Source organism: Protomyctophum parallelum (assembly GCF_964188405.1).
Source record: "Protomyctophum parallelum genome assembly, chromosome: 3".
Lineage (NCBI taxonomy): Eukaryota > Metazoa > Chordata > Actinopteri > Myctophiformes > Myctophidae > Protomyctophum > Protomyctophum parallelum.
In genome coordinates this window covers 16,805,998-16,826,321 of record NC_139698.1, presented here as the reverse complement: position 1 = coordinate 16,826,321, position 20,324 = coordinate 16,805,998, and the positions used below count along the sequence as shown (strand labels likewise).

Genomic DNA, 20,324 nt, shown 5'->3' with positions numbered 1-20,324 from the left:
GAATGGCACAGGGGTGTGATGGTTGATCTGATCACCTGCTGTTCAGAGGCAGTCACCCTCAGTTGGTATAAGCACACTATTGTGGTCTTTGTTCTCTGCCGTGTCTTATCTGATCAGCTTTAACTGAATCCTGTGTGTGTGTGTGTGTGTGTGTGTGTGTGTGTGTGTGTGTGTGTGTGTGTGTGTGTGTGTGTGTGTGTGTGTGTGTGTGTGTGTGTGTGTGTGTGCGGGCGTATGTCCGTGCGTGCGTTACTTGCAACTGTATACTTGTGAGAGTAAAAATAAATGTTGGTTGTCATGGTCTTATACATGCTTTTTAGTTTAGAGTTGCAATTAGGAAAGGTTGAGGTTGGGTTTAGGTTTAAACATGTAGGCCTGATATGTTTGTTCCTCTTTTTGTTCGGGCATGACACCTTAGGGTTAAGGATCAAAGGTTCAAATGGCATTCATAAAATTGCTGTGCTAAAATGCTGTTGAATAAGGTAGTGCACGCACGTCCGTGGCCATGCAGGTGCAAGACAAGACAAACCGAAAAATATCTAAAAGAAGAATAGCTAGGGCCTGCGTGTTGCTGTTCCCCTGAAGTTTTATTGCTTGTCAACGTTTTAAAAACTGACGAGGAGCCGTTTTCAGCATCACCAGTGTGTGCATATCTCTATTCTTCCTTCTAAAAAATGCTGTTGACCTCACAAACAAGTAATAGTATCGTAAAGTGAGTCATGTGTGACACTGTGATACAATTGTGTGTTTACACGCTGGATTGCTACAGGGGCAGTATTTCCAGTTCTCAAACATTGGTGACAGCTCAACTGTAGTATGCTGCTTGTATAAACAGCTGTTTGTGTGGGTGTGTGTGTGTGTGTGTGTGTGTGTGTGTGTGTGTGTGTGTGTGTGTGTGTGTGTGTGTGTGAGCGTGCATGCGTGTGTGCGTGTGTTTTAACAAAACATGTTTTTTTGTGTCTTGTGAAGTTGGGGACCCTCAGAGTGTACTGGGGTGGACCGGGAGATTTTTGTTGTTGTAGTCTCGGCACCGCTGAAAAAGAGGGTCCCAGCTCTCAGTTCTCTGAGAACTAAATAAAGGTTGAAATTCAATTAAATTAACATGTGTGTTGTTAAATATGCTCCAAAACATTTCATGATTAAGAAGACAAGTTCACAGCGAATCGCAATTAGTTTGTAGATATTTGCTATTTGCGATCAAACCAAGTACAAAATATGATTAAAATGGTTTCAATGATTTGGAGGCTATATATACTAACATTTAACTGTGGAGTCGGGACTCTCTGGGGGGGTCCCCGGGCACCGGTCTAGTTTTAATTCATTCAGCTTGATGGATGGTGACCCCCTCAAAGGACTGCCCGTGGGGGTCCCCAGACCCCACTTTGACTGTTTTTGTTTTGGCTCCCAGTCCGCTCTCCAATATTTAGTTCATTTCTTTTGTCTCCATGTTGCAATGACACTTTCATAATGTGCGTGTTTCTTATATGCTTTTGTTTGCAGGCAAGGTGGCAGCTGCATGAATCCACACCTGGACCGTCGTGCCGTGGGCCGTGACTGAGGACAACAACACTATAACAGAATACTGAGGACAAGCAACATTATAACATAACACTGTGGACATCAACACTATAACTGAACACTGAGGACAAGCAACACTCTAAAACATAACTCTGTGGACAAGCAACACTCTACAGCAGAACACTGTGGACAAGCAACACTCTACAACAGCACACTGTGGACAAGCAGCACTCTACAACAGAACACTGTGGACAACATTACAATAAGAGAGACAGCGCAAAGCGGGTACAGAGAGATTCCACACCAGTGCTTCTCTCAACTACTGGGAGACAAATTTGGCGTCAGTCCACAGCAAAACCCAAGGAGTCCAATAATAGGGACACAATATCCATCAATTGGGGCCAATTCTCACCCCCCAACAAACACCCCAATAGCCCACCTGCCCCTCCCCTGTGTCTGTTTGACATTTGACATTCCTCTAGTCAACAACAACAAGCAGGCAGAGGCAGCATCATCAGTGGAATGTCAGCTATGTGAACGTGTAGGCAGCGCTTTGCATTCACATTCTCCTGAACGCTGAGCTCTAACGTATGATTTGAAGCCACATAACGTCACCTTTTATGAGACAACAGGAAAACAGGAATGGCACGTTGTCAGAGTCTGGCCTGGAAAGAGCTATAGTATAGGGTCTGTATTTGGATTGTGTCAGCGTCAAACACAGTGTTAATTTTTTTTTAAGACTAAAAATACTAAGATTTTGATATTAGTCTACTACGACTAGACTAAGATTGATGATTAAAATAGGACTCAAACTAAACAGCGTGTTATTCAAAAGACCTATGAGACTGAATCGGAATTTGCTGTCAACACGTATGTGTCAAAATACAGCGCTCTGAGGGTTTGGTGGTAAGCATTATAGCGGCAGCAGCTACTAGGTTACTTTTCATCTTCCCGCGCCCTCGCGTGGCACGGGGGGAGGAGGCGATGGACTTGACCTTCCTTCCACCTCCAGGTACCACACGCAGAGCCCGTTTCACCATCCGGTCAGCCAGCTCTCCGTCCTACCACCCGGCCGCCTGCAGGCACGGTGGTGGTGGTGGTGCCGCCGTCAGACTCGGGACGCTGGCCGCGCTGACAGCGACAACGCAGGACGACGGAAAGGGACGCGACGTCGCCGACGCAGCCTGCAGGAAGACGGACGCTCGCGTCGACGGGGTCTCACGAAGCGAGACTCGGGAGGAGGACGGTACAGGCGGTGTCAAGACGGCACGCCGCGGCGAGGATAAAGGGACTTTGAACGGCGGTATGGCGGCCGCCGTCGGGGCGAGTCAGAGGGACACCGGCGACAGTGAGAACAGCGACCGGGCAGAAAGGACGACGGGGCTTTACCAGCGGAATAATAGTAACACTAAGAGCAACGGACTGGAGCGGAGAGAAGAAGGGCCTTCTAGCCCCGAACGCCGGTCCAGCGGCACCGGGACTCTGGCGTCCTCTGACGACAGAGACAGGGTGGAGGTGACGACGTCCTCAGCAGGGACATGCAGCATGAGCGGAGATGGCCGTCCATCTCCTGGACCCAGTCACGCTGCAGCCCAGCAGGCTCCGGAGAACAAGGTCTCCTCCGGGGTAAAGACCCAGGCCCCGGAGAACAAGGTCTCCTCCGGGGTAAAGACCCAGGCTCCGGAGGACAGGGTCTCCTCCTCCGGGGTAAAGACCCAGGCTCTAGATGACCGGGTCTCCGGGGTAAGGACTCTCCCATCCAGGCTGAAATCTCGCTCTATGTCCGGTTCCACGTCCGGCCCAAGGTTATTCTTTATTATTACAGTTTTGAATTGCTTCATTATTTGTGTCATAATTAGTTTACTTTTAATTCGTTTTTAAAGCAAATTTGCTAGTTTTATCACAATGATATGTTAAGTGTTATCTTATATTCAGTTTTTCATTTTAATTATGACAGTCAGGAGCGACACATTTGAGAAAATAGAAGATCTGCAAGCTCGTACATCGTCTATTTTCTCTATTTTAAAGAAAGATATTGGCTATTGAACACAATTCCAGTTAGTTATAGTTTTGTCTTATAAAGCCTTATTTTTCATTGTCTTTCATGAGACATGCGCTCCGAGGAGCAATTTTTCTAGGTTTAAAAAAAAAATCTCAGTGAACTAAAGTGTTTTAACGTTTAGTCCAATTCTATAGTTTTAATTAATTGGTTTCAGTTATAAACAACACGATGATCCCTGACCCCCCCGTCCCCCCCGGTTCTATATACTTCCAGGGAGACGACGTCCGTTTCGCTGGGACCCAAAGGAGGACAGAGCATCTGGGAGCGCATCGAGAAGCTCTACGGATCCACGGCCGACGACCCGGCCAGAGCCATGAAGCGCTTCTCGGCGCCGCTGGACGACTGGCGCCTTCCCTCCCGCCTGGACACTGCAGCGGCCGCCGCTCGCAGGAACTCCACCGCCACACACTTCCCCCTCTCGGCGCCGGTCAGCCCGTTGAGGGGAAGGCAAAGTCTTCGTGATCAGGCTCGGGGGAGCGAGGACGACGGAGCGACAGAGTGGGGCGCGGCAGCAGCGGCGGGCATAACCATGTCTCTGGACAGGAGCAGGGGCAGGCAGAGCGTGGCCGCTCAGATCAGGCGCACCAGGGCAGCCGCGGAGGCGGCGGCGGCCGCTCCGCCCCCCAACAACACCGCTGCCGCCGCAACCGCGCATCACAGCACGCTGCAGGGTGAGGAAGACGGCGTCAATAAAGCTGCACGTCTCTCGGATCCGTCCGGCGGGCTCAGAGAAGGACGACGGGCGAGTGTAATCAAGGACCGGGCCGCGGAAAGAGGCGGGGGGGAGGCGGACGTCGGTGGCGGCGAGGGTGCGAAGGAGACGACGACGAACGACGCAGAGCGAGTAGGAGAACCCGAGAAGGATAGGCGGACTGACGCGGAGAGCGCGAGGGAAGCGAACACTCTTATACGGAAGGGCAGCGGCAGCCTCCGCGAGGAAAAGGAGACCATAAAGGAGGCGGACACTCTTATTATACGGAAGGGCAGCGGCAGCCTCCGCGAGGAGAAGTTCAAGTCGGTCGCGCAGAAGATCCACGTCAAAAGCACAGAGGCGAAGAAGCTGGTGGTTCCCTCCGCGGCCAGCGTCAGGAACAAGATCAGCCAGTACGAGGCTCTGACACAGAGTGCATTGGGCTCAGCGGGGGGCTCGGCTGGGAAGCACCAGAAGCCCAGGCGATCTTTCTCGGTGCCGGCCGAGCTCGGGTTGTTGTCGGTGGCGCGCGACGGGCCGAAGGACAGCAGCGAATCGGATCGAGGGGTGGGCCGGCTGAGAGGGCGGCGCTGGATCGACGGACAACGCGCGGCGTCGATGGAGACGACGGAGACGGATACCGCCGGCGTGAGGAAGAGCAGGTCGGACCGAGCGATAGACGAGCTGAAGACCCCCAACAGAACGATAGATGACACTGAGCTGAGCATCGGAGGGAAGAAGAAGACCCCGCATAGAACGGGACGTGATGACGACGGCGGCGGCTCGGCCAGTACCACGGCGGCGGGAATCTGGAGGGAACCACGAGACGAGGAGGAGGAGAGGAGACGCGAGACGAGGTCGACGAACGTGGTGTCGGCTTCCACGGGCGACGGCGCAGATCCCATTCCGAGTGAGCGAGAATTAGGCGACGCAGGCGGCGGCGGGGGGGGGAGGACGCAGACGTGCGGGAACCTTCCCGTTGACCGGTGGTGTCAGAGGGACGTCAGAGGCGCAGGCGCTCACGCGCTGTCCTTGCCGCTATGCGACTCCAACAACAGCAACCACAACAACAACAACGACCACGGTTCACGATCGTGCGGTCAGAGAACACACAACGGCGACGATGACGACGCGACGCCAACCAACCCCGACGACTCACCCTGCTTCTCCGACGCCGCTGTCACCGCGCACGGGGACGATGCCGCCGCAGTCTCTTCCGGCCTGCACGGTCAGAAGCGCGGCTCCGTGCCGTCCCCCCGCCAGCATCATCATATCCTCTCCTCTCTCCCCAGCTGCACCACCTCCACATCCGCCCCCGGAAAACTCCCACATGTGGTCCCTTCTCCGCTACAAGGTTCTTATGGTTTCGAATTTATATAGTGTATACATTTTTGAGTGGTGCAACCACTCCAAGGAAAAGCAATGTCCGTGTCCGCCTATGTGTCGTCCGCCTATGTATGTGACGTTAATGAGCACGAGTATGACTATTAGTACCAGTAGGAGCGCTGTTGTGCCAGAAATAGAGAGAGAGATAGTGCTGTACTGTTGCCTGCTAATGAGAGAGAGAGAGAGAGAGAGAGAGAGAGGAGGGGGGGGGGGGGAGTTGCACCACTCAGTTCACACGGGTGTGATTTTTTTTCATTGCTTAGTTTTAAGGCCTATTCATAGTCCAGTTTTAGGGGTAAAGGTGAACACCAAAAACTACAATATGACGTCACGCTGAGGTGGTCACCGCTCACACATCTCTCTGTTTTTGAGGGCTATATACAGGTTTAATGTTTGTTTTTCCTTATAGACAAACGTTAAAAACGCCATTGCAATGGACAGAGTTTAATGTTTGTTTTGTCTGTGTTTGTGTTGTGTCTGTTACTGCGCAAATACAATCTCGATGTTGTAAGATGATACGAGCGCCCCTCACTTCACACGGGTGTGATTGTTTTACTCTGACCACCGTTTGGGTGGTCACCTCATCACGGAAAACTGGAGCATGGATAGGCCTTTAGTGTTATTTCTAGCTTTTTGTATTAATTGTAATTTGGGGTATTTGTCAGGGACGACATTCAAAAAGGTCTGAAAAGTACCGTATTATAGTATAGTAAAATGAGCAAAACACTAAAAGGATAGCCTCCCAAAATTTTTTATTAAATATATTGATCAAATTTTCTCTATGATTTTAATTAGTTTTAGATCGTTTTGTAAACTGGACAATACCCTTTCCGTCCCTTATTGTTCTAGTTCTATATGCAGGGCTGCACACAACTTTTTTGTTCTAGTACTCAGAGGAGCACCTGGAGAAGTTACTTAGTGCTCCCAAAATGCGGCGACCCGTCTCGCCGGATGGATAAAAGAGGGATGCATGGATAACTTATAGCAAAACGATATTTATTGGATGAGTGGGGAGTCAATGGAGGGTATTGCAACTCTAGATTAATCCCTGACCTCCCAGTCCGTGCATGGGACTGGGAGGTCAGGGTTCACCTCCCTGCTTGGCACTCAACATCAAGGGTTGGATTGGGGGTAAATCCCTGCTTGGCACTCAGCATCAAGGGTAAGCTAGTCCCTGCGACTTACTAGCGTCATGTCCAGGGTGTGTACTTGTACTGTACATCATGTCCAGGGGGTTGTACTTGAAACTTGTATATGGGCCTCATGGCTCGGCACATTGAGGCAGCGGTGGCCGAACGATTTGCGGAGCGGTCTTGATATCGGAAGGTCGCTAGTTCTATGAGCAGGGCCTGGCTGTAAACAAGTTCTTGAGCTTAGTCCAGTTACCCTGGGTAAACATAGTACCTTAATTCCTTTCCTTTACAAGGCTTACTCACTTATACATTTCGTCATTTCATTAGCGTCAGCCAACTGCATTGTAACCATTTTTTTGCTCCAGTCCTGTCCAGTGGTAGCGTGAGGAACGAGGGTGGCGCAGCAGACGGCACCCTGGAGACCCGCAGGGTGAAGAAGCCCCGGGGCGCAGCGGCGGAGGACTCCCTGGAGGCCTGGGTGACATCCCAGGGAGCCGCCGTGGAGGACTCCCTGGAGGCCTGGGTGACCACCTGGAACCAACGCATCCAGGGCTGGAACGACCGCGACGACGACGACGACGACGACGGCACTGAGAAGGACCAAGACTCCAACTACGACTCGGACGAGTCGTCGGCGACCATCACCAGCAACCAATCGGACCGCAGGAGCTTCTGTGTCAGGTGGGGTTTTTACCATAGAGTATTAAAAGGATAGAGACTGAACTGGAGCGATACCCCCCTCCCCCCTGCTATTCGTTTCAGTGTTGCTCAGTTGCTCAGTGGCGTTTTGAAGCACCCAACCCTTAACGCACCCCTCACCAACCTCAATCTGGTCGTCTTAACGCAGCCCTCACTATCCTAAATCCGGTCGTTTTAACGCACCCTTCAACCAACCTTAATCTGGTCGTTTTAACGCACCCCTCAACCAACCTTAATCCGGTCGTTTTAACGCACCCCTCACCAACCTTAATCCGGTCGTTCTAACGCACACCTCAACCACTCTTAATCCGGTCGTCTTAACGCACCCCTCAACCACTCTTAATCCGGTCGTTTTAAAGCACCCCGCACCAACCTTAATCCGGTCGTCTTAACGCACCCCTCAACCACTCTTAATCCGGTCGTTTTAAAGCACCCCGCACCAACCTTAATCCGGTCGTCTTAACGCACCCCTCAACCACTCTTAATACGGTCATTTTAAAGCACCCCGCATCAACCTTAATCCAGTCGGACCGATGCTACTGTATGTCTAACCAAAGTAGGCCTCCCGTTTTACATGAGCTTGAAACACCCCTATACACGTACAGTATACTTCATTGAGCCTGCATGGTCGCCAATAGCCTGGCGCATGCAGTCAACATGATTTCCGGTATACCCCTCTCCCCGGTAGAAAACCTTGTTTGCTGGTTGCAAAAACAACAGTGTAACACTGACAGTGCTTAATGTGTTGTTTACTGGCTGTTTAACAAACAAGCTCCTCATTGTAGTCAGAACTGCAGACTCACTCCCAATTTAGTATTTAGTTTTGTCTGTAGACTGACTCACCCCCCCCCCCCATAGCACTCTCCCCCTGTATCCCTTACTGACTGACACCTTCCACTGTCTGTCGACATGAGGGCTGGTTTCGATGGAGCTGTTAGGGCCTGCTAGGGCGCCTGGCTATGCTAGGTATGGCTATAGGTACATGTATGTTTACAGCAGGACTTTAATGATTCCTGCTCCTTAACAATTCCCTCTTAACGGTCCCATTCCTTAATGTTCTATTTAACAACTCCTATAGTAGGCTATAGTGCCACTATTCCACCATTTGGAACCCCTGGCCTATTCAAACATTCGGTAGGCTATTATTATTGTTATTGTACAGCCGAGGTGATAAGTCCACATAAGCGTCAAGCCGGGTCCGGTTTCAAATGTGACAGAACCGACGCTGGTTCTTCAATGTTGGATCGGGGTTCCTCCAGTTATGGATCGCAAACCCTACTGGGGGCCATTCTGGGCGGCGGAACCGCTTTTGGTGTTTTAAGCATTATGTTATACTTATACAAATTTTGAATATATATATTATTTTAAAGTGAACGTTTCAACAACATATTTTGAGATGGGGGTCGGAGGCCAATTACATATAATGTTTGGGGGTCCTTGACATGAAAATGTTTGAGAACCATGCACTGACAGTCTGACACAGAAACATATAGGGTTTTTCAAGAAAACTGTCAGGTTTTAGAAGGCATTCGTAGAATCGTCCTCAGGTCTAAATGGGTTATTGGAAGTCGCTCTGGATAAGAGTGTGTGCTATAAAGGCCTACATTAGAAACTGTGCATTGCGAATTAGTGTACGTGTAGTCTTGCAGATCTGTGCAACCTGGGCGAAGTGGAGTACGAGTCAGAGTCAGACAGGTCTGGTCAAACTCTCCAGGCACGTGCAGAGAGTGTTACAGAGGCAGGGGCTGAAATCCCACTTTTTGGCCCAAAATAGCGGAAATAGCAGATCTACAAGCTCAGCGTGACGTGTTGAGAGCTTGTAGATCAGCTATTTTCGCGGCGCAAACCCAGCACTCTTTAGCTAGTGGAGATGCATGTGTAACGACATGGATTTTTTTATTTTTTTATAATTCTTTTATCCCACGATTTTGTAACCCATTTTTCACCCCTGTGTCAATTATCTAATGTGATCCTGGGCTCTACACACCCTCCGCCAACCTGGGGAGAGCAGCGGACTTGAACTCATGCTTCCTTCATGCATGAGTGTCCAAGTTGCTCCTTTACACCTGACAGGGGGGAGTTTCCCTGGTTGGACGTAGCGCGTGGAAGGAACACGTTATTCCAACCAGTTCCTTTCCCCTCCATCAGGCGCCCAGGCTGGCCAGGGGGAGGCATTTTAGAGACCAGGATTTGGACATGGATTTCTAAACAAATTTGTTCAGGAGAAAAATAAACAATTCTCCTGAATGGTGCCTTCCGGTATACGGCATGGAAAGGAGAGGAGTGGCATTTTGCATTTCTTTCACCATTATAGTAAATGCTGCATTCGTGGTCTGGAGTATGGGGGCAGTTGTTTTACAGACGGGTAAAAGGGCAGGGGCTGCCTGAAGCCCCCCTTTGATATCTATGTGTGCACGTCCCTGCAACTCTCTGTAAATCAGTGGCGTGCACACGGGGGCAGTTGCTCAAGTGGAAAAAAGGGCACATTGTGCAGCGAGTGGAACCGTCCGGTTGCCTTAATAGTGTGAGATTTATAGATTTTGGGGGCATAAATAATATATTAGAAGCTTTTTTATCAATAATTGATCAATGTCACCATGGTCCACATACTGTACAGTGTACACTGTACAAAAAAAACAATTTTTGCATTACGTTATACTTAAGCTGTTGAAAAATAGCGGATCTTCAAGCTCATATGAGCTAAAGCTTGTAGGTCTGCTATTTTTTTATCCTGAAAATGTGGTGCAAATCTTTGAATATATATTCTTTCAGAGCGAACGTTTTTAACTCAAATCCTTGCTTCTGGTGTGTGTTTTTTTCCCTTCAAAAGGGCACATTGCTTCGCAGAGGAGAAAAGGGCAGGCCCTATTCTAGTGTATCTGTGCACGCCACTGCTGTAAATTGTACTGCGTGTGTGTGTGTGTAGTCTTGCAGATCTGTGCAACCTGGGCGGAGTGGAGTACGAGTCGGAGAGCGACAGCAGCAGCAGCGAGGACTGGTCCAACTCTCTGCGCTCCGACATGTCCGCGCTGTCCTACGTGTCCGTCATGCCCGCCGAGGAGCTGGAGCGCCTCCTGCAGGACGTCAGGGGACTTGGGGACAGCACTCTTCAGGTAGCCTATACTGTAGACACCGCAGTGTTGATTTTGTCGACTAAAGCTAAGAAGAAAAATGTTCGTCGACTACCTTTTTTCGCTGACGAAAACTAAATGGAAACTAAATGAAAACTATAAGCTATGGTGACTAAAACTGAGACTAAATGTACTGACAATTTCGTCAACAAATAAAAACTAGACTAAAATGTTAGGAAGGGACTAGTGGACAAGAGATCCAGTAGAGGAAGGGACTAGTGGACAAGAGATCCAGTGTAAGTCATCTTACTCTTTTTGGCATGCTGAAAATAGCTCACAACGCGTCGCAGCGCGTTGTAGATCGGCTATTTTCAGCAAGTGTATAATCTGTCCTTACCCGCCAAAATACATTTTAGTCAACTAAATCACCAGTAGATTTTTTCAACTAAAATCGCATGACACTTAGTCGACTAAAACTAGACTAACACTAAAACATTCGAACAGGTGACTACAATATGACTAAAACTAAATTAAGTTTCAGTCCAAAGACTATGACTAAAACTAAAATAAAAAACAACACTGTATACTACACCGTCTGACAGTATGAGGCATAGCGTGGTTGTTTGGTTCCACTGGAAATTTAAATCAGCCATTATTATTTTTTCCCATAGACAAAACTATTATTTAGACAAACTAGACAAAATCAATTATTTTACATCCACATTTTTAACTAAATTAGTTTCAAGTAATACGGGATATGCTGTCAAAGTGCACTAGACCTAATATTGGACTATACTATCAATGTAAAAAAAAGTGTCATTAAAGGAGCAGATACAGGCCTATAGCGATTTACACTAACTGATCTAATTAAACTGAGCGGCAGTGGCTCAGGGGTAGAGTTGCCGGTTGGCAACCGGACCGGAAGGTGTGTAGAAGTGTCCTTGAGCAAGACACTGAACCCCTAATTGCTCCTGATGTGCTGGTTGGTGCCTTGCATGGTTTCCTCATCGGTGTGTGAATGTGCATGCGAATGAGTGAACGTAATGCACAATCTATATGTAAAGCGCTTTGGATATATAAATGCACCATTTACCATTTAAACTGTGTGTGCGTGTGTGTGTGTGTGAGAGGGTGTGTGTGTGTGTGTGTGTGTGTGTGTGCGCGCGCGTATGTGTGTGTGCGTGTGTGTGTGTGTGTGTGTGTGTGTGTAGAGTTATGAGGACGTGCAGGTGGTGGTCTTGCATAAGGACGTAGGTGTGGGCCTGGGCTTCAGCATCGCAGGAGGACTGGACCAGAACAAGCCAGTCACTGTGAGTGACGGTCTGCCGTCCGTCTGTCTGTCCGTCCGTCCGTGTCTGTCTGTCTGTCTAAAAAGCCAGCTAGCTTTTTTTGTTGCAAACATATCTCTGCTGTCGGGGAGGAAACCTCATAACATTCATTCAACAAAGCAATTACTTCCATGAGAGGGGGAGAGGTGGTGGAGTTAGTTGCTTTAGCAGACATTTTGAGGGTCCAATGGAGTTAAGAGGTTTTGTCCAAAGCACTTTTCACTACTTTCCATTAGGTTCAATATTTTCGAAACAACAGACGTAAAGGGTGTTCAATTCATGCCAAAAAAAATCAACAAAAAACCTAAAAAATGGAGTTATGAGCTGGTTTCCTCCCGACAGCAATGCAGAAGGGTGAAATCAGCCCTCAACGGCTTCTGCCAGAAATATGGGGAGGGGATCCCCTAACCCCTATACCCTCATGGCTGGCTAGTTTGATTAGACTCTGAATCCATACCTCCCGGGTTCGAATCCTGCTTGCGCCACTATTTTATAAACAACTTATTTTGCTGAGTAAAAGTTTTAGACCGCTAGTAAAGTTTTAGACCGCTGATGGTTAAGTCATGTCAGTCAGACATACATTGCCGGTTAAGACTGAAGTTATAGGGTTAGGGTTAAAGTTTACTACTTTAGTTTACTACTTCACTACTTTTCAACCTACCGGTATCTTCATATAATAGGTCCTCACTAATAATCATGAAAAAATGGCGCAATTCTTTTCTACTCGGTCTGTGTCTCATAGGAGGGCTGTGGGCAGTTCAGAAACCGTCTTCCAGTGACATCATCGATGGGGAATAGAATAGAAAAGTTGCAATGCGAAAATGGAAGCCATCGTTCTCACGATAATGAAAATCTAAACATTTTTGTAAAAATCTGCCTAATGATGATGCCACTGGAGGACGGTTTCCCTCCTATGAGACACAAACTGAGTAGAAAAAAATCGTGCCATTTTCTCATGATTATTAGTGAGGACTGAGGAGCACTGAGGACCTATTATATGAAGATAGGTTGAAAAGTGGTGAAGTGGTCATTTAAGTATTTATTATGTATTCGTTCCTTCTGCCTTCATTTCATACAAAAGTCAACAGAGGCAGCACAGCAGTTAGAACCGGCAGGTAGCCTAGTACAGAAGGAAACGTAGATACAGGTAAGATTAGCAGCGATATAAACGAAACAAAATGCAAAGCGATGCAAAGGTGAAGAAACCGTCAACGGAGTATCAACCAGGGACAAGGAAGCACAGGTCTCCAAGGGCCCGCACACTTTGGCCTCACTCACAGACACAGACTGATGTATGCTTGTTGTATACAAATGGTGTGATACATCTTGCCCCAATGCATTTCCAATGGGAGTCACATGGTCTGACACAACATTTGTGTTGTATGAGGGGGAGGGGGGGCAGTCGAAACACAGCTGAAAGCCATACAACAGCTTGTAGTCATGCATGACACTTGTATCTTGCTTACTGTACATCTAGCATGCATCAATGTTGTATGCTAGATTGAAAGGTGTGAGTGAGGCCTTTAGAAGGCAATCAGTCATATCCAAATGGAATGGCACCCGACAATAATATCATACTGTAGATGTTGGTTACTTAAGTACTGTACTTAAGTACCATTTTGAGGTATTTGTACTTTACTCGAGTATTTCCAATTTCCAGTACCTTTACTTCTACTCAACTACATCTCAGAGCCAAAATTTGTACTTTTACTCCACTACAATTATTTGAAAACTTTAGTTTAGTACTTTAATTTTGATTATAGAAAACATAACATTAACCACATTAAACCATATACATTTCGGCCATTTGAAAATAGAAATCTATTTTTAATAGATTTTGTACACATTTTGAACTTGTGAAATGGGACATTCTGCAATATGAATACTTTAACTTTTAGTAATTTAAGTACATTTTCAATTCCGTACTTTTACTCGTAACAAAGTACTTTTTCCACCACTGGTTACATAACCCCAGAGATAGGCTATACTCACAACTCACTCTGTACCAATTTGGGTGATTTTTAGACCAAATCTGCAGGAGTATAGGGACAACATCAGGTTTAATCAGATCATTGAATGCTTTCAGTATCGTCTACTGACCTACCAAGATCTCAGTATAGGCTGCATTGTGTGTGCCGATTACGGCTACTGTTTTGACAGCGACGACTCGCGTTGTCTGACATTAGTACTACTAACCCAACACTGATATATTGTAGTCAGTAGACGCTACTGAAAGCATTCAATGATCTGATTAAACCTGATGTTGTCCCTATACTCCTGCAGATTTTGTCTAAAAATCACACAAAAATCACACAAAGAGTGAGTAATGCCAGAGTCTGATTAAACGTAATGTTGCCCTTTTGATGCATTGCGAAACAGGTATAGGCCAGTCAATCTAAGATTTGAGCTGTACTGTACTGTACTGTACTGTACTGTACTGTACTGTACTGTACTGTACTGTACTGTACTGTACTGTACTGTACTGTACTGTACTGTACTGTACTGGCACACCACATATACAGTTCATATGTGCATGTGTGTTTGTGTGTGTGTTAGGTTGCGCACAGGTGGTAAAAAACAACCATGCTGTTTTCGTGCTCAGACACTCAGCCACCCAGCCACACACATAGCTCCGTAAAAAAATGAGAATTATATACATGCATAAATTCAGGGGTTGAAAGTTGGAGTAGGCCTACCATTAAAATCTATAAGGCAAAACTAATCTAATTATAATTATGCGTTAAGAAGCATTTAATGTGTCAAACTAGAGGATTTTCATGATTCTGAATCCATTCCAAGCAAAAGCTCCTTATTGGCTATTTCCCCTACCATAAGCACTCAATGAATTGCATTGAATGGAATGGGAATTGAATGGGGCAACTTTGTGTGTCTGTCATGTCAGTGGTTTTCATATCGAGGACTATAGCCTACTGTATATCGTTGGATAATAATTAGTCACAATTCCATGCTGCATTGAAACGGATCATAATAACAATTCTTATACCTAATTTCGGTCTACTGACCTTCCCGAGAGCTTGCTAAATAAATACATTGATTGTGCGCAGATCTGTGCGGAGCGTCCCTTTATTTTTAACTCTTGAGAGTGCAAAATGAAACCAAATGGACCCATAAGGGTCCACTAATTGGTTTAATTTTACACTCAGTTAAAGATCTAATAAGGGTCTGTTTGATTACCAACTCTCCATCATTTAGCATGGTGACCACCTGGAACCCCCTCAAGGACCACTGGTTGAGAACCACTGTATTAGTCGGTAGTCGGCAACTGTGGTTACTGCTTCTACACGTCATCATCATACATCATCAATCATGAATTGATAAAAGGCACCGCTCACTTCCGATGATTGTGATTTTTGAGGGGCGCTAGGTTTAATGTTTGTCTTTAGTTCAATGTTTGTTTTAAAAACACCGTTTGTTTTACATCGTTACATTACATTACATCACCTAATCATAGCAACATGAGTTAGTTAGACTTTAATATATTAGAGTTAGATTAATAGAGATGAATAGATGTTAGATGATAAGAGCGCCCCTCACTTCACACAGGTGTGATTTTTGGATTCCAGACACGGGTGCATACTGCATCTTTGGTCCGACGCCAAACCCTCACCTAACCCGAGGCCACGGGTGAGTCTTAACCGGCCATGTATTTTGGACTATTGATACGGACTAACGTCTCCACAGTACATTCCCCCCCTCCACCAAATTATACAATTGACTGGAAGGCAGAACACCGAAAAATATCGTATCCGGGGGAAATACATCTGACGGATGTTCCAGACCGACATTTCCGGCTATGCACTCTCTGCCTTTATTGTGACCAGGCTTTTCTCATCGCAGATGAGCAAGGCTGGGACCGAGGCTAGCATAGGAGAGGCTATAGCTAGCGCCCCTCAAAAACACGACTCGTTTGTCCTCCTCCATCCAGGTGCACAAGGTGTTCCCGACGGGCGCCGCGGCACAGGAGGGCTCCGTCCGGGAGGGCGACCACGTGCTGTCAATCAACGGCACGGCGCTCTGCGGCTCCGCCCACCTGGAGGCGCTGCGGACGCTGAAGAGAGCCAAGGAGCGCAGCATGGGCGTGGTCGTGCTGAGGAGGGGGGCGGGGCGGGCCGCCACCGCCTCCACAGCTCCATATAAGGCGGGAGAGGGAGGAGTTCCGGCGTCCGCCTCACAGCAAACGCCGCCGCCCACAACGACAGGTGAGAGGGTTTTGCCCCGTCAGTGGTGAGATTCAGTGGTGGAAAGTATCTATGTGCATTTCCTCATAACTCTTTATTATTATTTTTTTCCCCCATGATTCAATGATATTGAACACCCTTTACGTCTCTGTGTGTGTGTGTGTGTGTGTGTGTGTGTGTGTGTGTGTGTGTCTGTGTGCGTGCGTGCGTGCGTCTCTCAGGCCAGCGTGTGTGCGTGCGTCTGGAGAAACGCAGCAGAGACCTGGGCTTCAGTCTGGAGGGAGGGGCTGGCTCCAGCCTGGGAGACAAACCTCTGAGCATCCAGAAGATCTTCCACGGTGAGACACGCACACACACAAACATGCATGCACGCACACACATTCACTTTAGTGTACTAACCTTTATTAGACTTGATTATACATGATCGTAGTTGATTATTGTTGATTAATACCTGACTAATAGTTGAATAGACTTAAAGGGGGATAAGCACTCATTTTCAACATTGAACTATATGTCATTAATATACCTTAGAGTTGTTGTGTGGAAATAATAACCCCCCCCCCGCCCTTCTGTATTGCCTAGTCACTAGTTATGTCTACATTACAACATCGATATACTTTTACATCTAAGTAAAACATTTGAGCAGTGTTGTTTTTGGCAGGAGATTTTGATTTTAGTTTCAGTAATAGTCTCTTGAATAGTTTTAATTAAGTTTTAGTCACGTTTTAGTCACTTGGAATGTTTTAGTGTTTTGTTTATATTTTTTTATTATCTCTTTTCTCTTACTGTAGATAACCAAGTGTCATATCTTTTAATTAGAATACTTTCAGGCCCGCGGGAAGTACTTTACACTAGCAGGGGCTGAGCGTTTAGTAGGGGGTGTGCGCGTGCATGATCCTCGTGCACGCACGTTTTTGCGCATTTTCACGCGGAAAAGTGGCTTTTACTTTCCCTCTCCACACGCAAGTTATATGAACAAACTGCATCATAAAAAGGCATAGGCCTATTTAGGCTACATATGACATTGGCAAGGCGCCGATATCAAAACAAAACATATAATATTATAGCCCTATTATACAACAGACGAGCTGACAGCGCAGCACGCTTGGGCTCGGCGACCCGGGTGTTGTATCGTCATCATTCATCATAGATCCCTCCCCGTCAGAATCTAATATCTAACATTAAATCACAGCAGCATTCAGCAGTTCAGTTGGCACGGCGGCCATAGTAATTAGTAAATACTATATTATTTCTCACTGCAATAGTGACTACAACTGCATGACAATGTCCTCCTCAACGTTAGCACTCCCCTGCTGAACACTGCTGCTGGTGCTCATGAGGGGTTCATGAACTAGACTTGATTTGGGCTTGGACCCACCAAATAAATCACTCATTCTCTTCTCAGCCATGTTGACAACAACAACACACACAGTAAGGCTGACCGGAGAAATTCAAATCCGTGCGCCCTGTGCGTAAAGGTAACCGGAAATAACGTCAGCAGCAGAGCAGAGACGATGATAAATATAAAAACAAACCAAAAAAGTCACACAAGTGTGGTTTAAGAATACTATTTATTTTATCCTCCAACCAGTCCACTTTTTATTTATATAAATAATAACGTGACATTTCTATTATTCATATATATATATATTTTTTTCCTTTTTTCTTCTCCCTCCTGTTCGAGGGGGGGCTGTGCCTGGGGGGAGGGGGTGCTTCAGCCCCTCCAGCACCCCTACTTCCCTCAGCCATGAATACTTTTGTTGTATTTTATATAGTCCAATCGTGTATTTAGGTAAATCTATACAATCATGTCCTAAATGTTTCATTGTAGTCTATCTTGTAGCCTCTATAGGTAGCCCATTGGGCTACTTGCCTCATCCAGGCACTTTCCCTTCTCTGTATTCTTCATTATTTAGTTTTTATAATGTGCTAAATCAAATCAAATCATAGGAAACAAGACCAAATAATCAACTATACACTTAACAAGCCAAAAAATAAGCCCACAGTCGCTTATAATAAACAGACATAGCAACACTGGCATCATGTCTACTTCTCTCTTTTTGGGGCTTTGTGCCAGCTAGTGCTACAGCACCACCTACAGTCTGGCCATATATACTACAGGCGCATTCAGGGCCGGTTGCCGTTTTGGTTGTTGTAGTGTAGACAGATAACTTAATTGATTCGATTAACACCGACTCAGTGATATCTTTTGAAACGTCTCTGTCTAAACGGGGTCTTAGTTTTAGTCGACAAAATCAACACTGAGTATGTTTTTTTCCCCCCCACCACTCGTCAGGAGGTCCGGGGGAGCAGGTGTGTCCAGGAGACCAACTGCTGCAGATCCAAGATGTCAGCGTGGTGGGCATGAGACGCCTCGAGGTCTGGACCCTCATCAAGACGCTGCCCCCTGGGCCGGTGGATGTAGTACTACACCGGCCGCACAAAATACCACAGACCTAAGGGACTCTTGTCTGTCTGTCTGTCTGTCTGTGTCCTCATTAAATTAATGCCAGACTTCATCTTATAGCAATTCACAAATAATAACTATAATGCGTGGCTGTCACAAAGTCCAGAGGCGCGCCTGCATGCCCTGCACTTGTCTTAGGGCACAGCAGTGCGCCTTGACACAACATCTGTTAATTACATGGTTGATGGATTCTTAGACAATCACTTACAATGAGCCGACATGCACAATATCAGCACCCTGACTTTGTTTGTCCTATAGAGTTATTGCGGTTTGACAAGAATATAATGGTTGGCCTAATTAGTATAACTAGAGTGGTGCCCGGGGGGGCAGTGGACTTTTGTGGCGGTTCTGGACAACCGTGGTTCCGACCGATTAGACACCGGGAAATGCACTCCCTGTGGGGTTGTGGAACAACACCGGGCACTGCACTCCCTGTGGGGATGTGGAACGACACCGGGCACTGCACTCCCTGTAGGGATGTGGAATGTGTGTGTCGAATTTGAAGTAGGTGGGGCGAACGGTTCTCGGGTTACGTGGATTACAGACGTACAGACGTACACACAGAGACTTGGTGCATTTATAGTTAGATTGGTAACACCTGTGAAGGAAGTAATTTGTCTTTGGCTGCACAGACAGAGCCTATTTGGCTAAAAACAATGTGATCTACTGAGTAATTTCTAATGGCTATAATTAGCACTACTGTAAAATGTAAAAACATCTCAAGAGAGTCCAAACATGTATGGTTTTGAATGATTATTTGCCCCGTATAGGTGCTTGTACCGTATAGCTGTTTTGAAGGAGTACTTCTACCTCAAAGGTTGCTACAGTACTGTATAACAGCCTATGTAAACATGCACTGACGAATAATGCTTTCAAAGGGGTGCTTCAATGCTTCATGACTTTTTAAATGAATTACTCAGCCCATGAAGCCTTGAATTCATGGAAATCTTTGTCACATTCCTGATGCAATAGTCCAATATTTGATAGATGGAAGTAAATAGGCCAATCTTAACCAAGAGCAATGCTATATACTTAGAACATTCAGTGTAGCCAGTGGCAGTCCTCCCAGTGATTACATTGAGAATTGTCTTCACCAGGCGGAAGGCATGGGGAGAGGTGATGCATGATGATAAAAGCGCCCCTCATTTCACATGGGTGTGATTTTTTTAAATATTACTCCTATAGATTTTATCCATACATCACGCAGATCGGTAGACACTATCTCTATAGTCATGTGATCAACATGGATCTGTCCGATTTTCCATATTCCATCCCGATTGGCTAAGATTGCCTTCCAAAGCTTACAGCATTGGTCCGTTTTGAACGTGAGTTCAAGGCTGGGGTGAGTTACTAAATACAAAACAAATTAGGTGGGTGAACTGCCCCTCAAATAGGGGATAACATTGACATTCACTGGTTTCATAATTTAAAAGGTGTTAGATACGTTGCCAATAGCAATTTTAATTGTATTTAGAGTTTGTTCGTTTTTTTTTCCTTCAATAAATCCTAACTTGAACTAAAGTGAAACGTGTCAATGCTGTTTAACTACTTTAGAGTAAACTACACCAGTGGTTCCCTAACCTTGTGAGCTTTGTGTACATCTGCTATTTTCACTAATTGAAGAAGAGTTGCAATTGCCTCCTGATCATATTTATTGTAAACTGTGGCCGTGACATTTCAAGTACAGATTTGATGTGTGTCATGTGTACATTTAAACAGCTTAACATCAAGGCACATGATATGAATCATATGATCTGTGACATTCACAAA

At 46.4% G+C, this 20,324-nt stretch overlaps 1 protein-coding gene across 1 annotated transcript in view; it reads left to right on the top strand.

Annotated features, from left to right (window-relative positions):
- LOC310855872 (uncharacterized protein) overlaps positions 1-19,969 on the top strand; it is a 24,959-nt gene extending 4,990 nt beyond the window's left edge. The window contains exons 2-9 of the mRNA XM_083761041.1: positions 1,501-3,323; positions 3,794-5,625; positions 7,156-7,471; positions 10,416-10,602; positions 11,772-11,870; positions 15,835-16,108; positions 16,309-16,425; positions 18,384-19,969. Of these exons, the coding sequence (XP_083617167.1) occupies positions 2,503-3,323; positions 3,794-5,625; positions 7,156-7,471; positions 10,416-10,602; positions 11,772-11,870; positions 15,835-16,108; positions 16,309-16,425; positions 18,384-18,547 (3,810 nt within the window). The 5' untranslated portion in view covers positions 1,501-2,502 and the 3' untranslated portion in view covers positions 18,548-19,969. The remainder of the gene's footprint in view (positions 1-1,500; positions 3,324-3,793; positions 5,626-7,155; positions 7,472-10,415; positions 10,603-11,771; positions 11,871-15,834; positions 16,109-16,308; positions 16,426-18,383) is intronic.
- Positions 19,970-20,324: the final 355 nt, after the last annotated feature.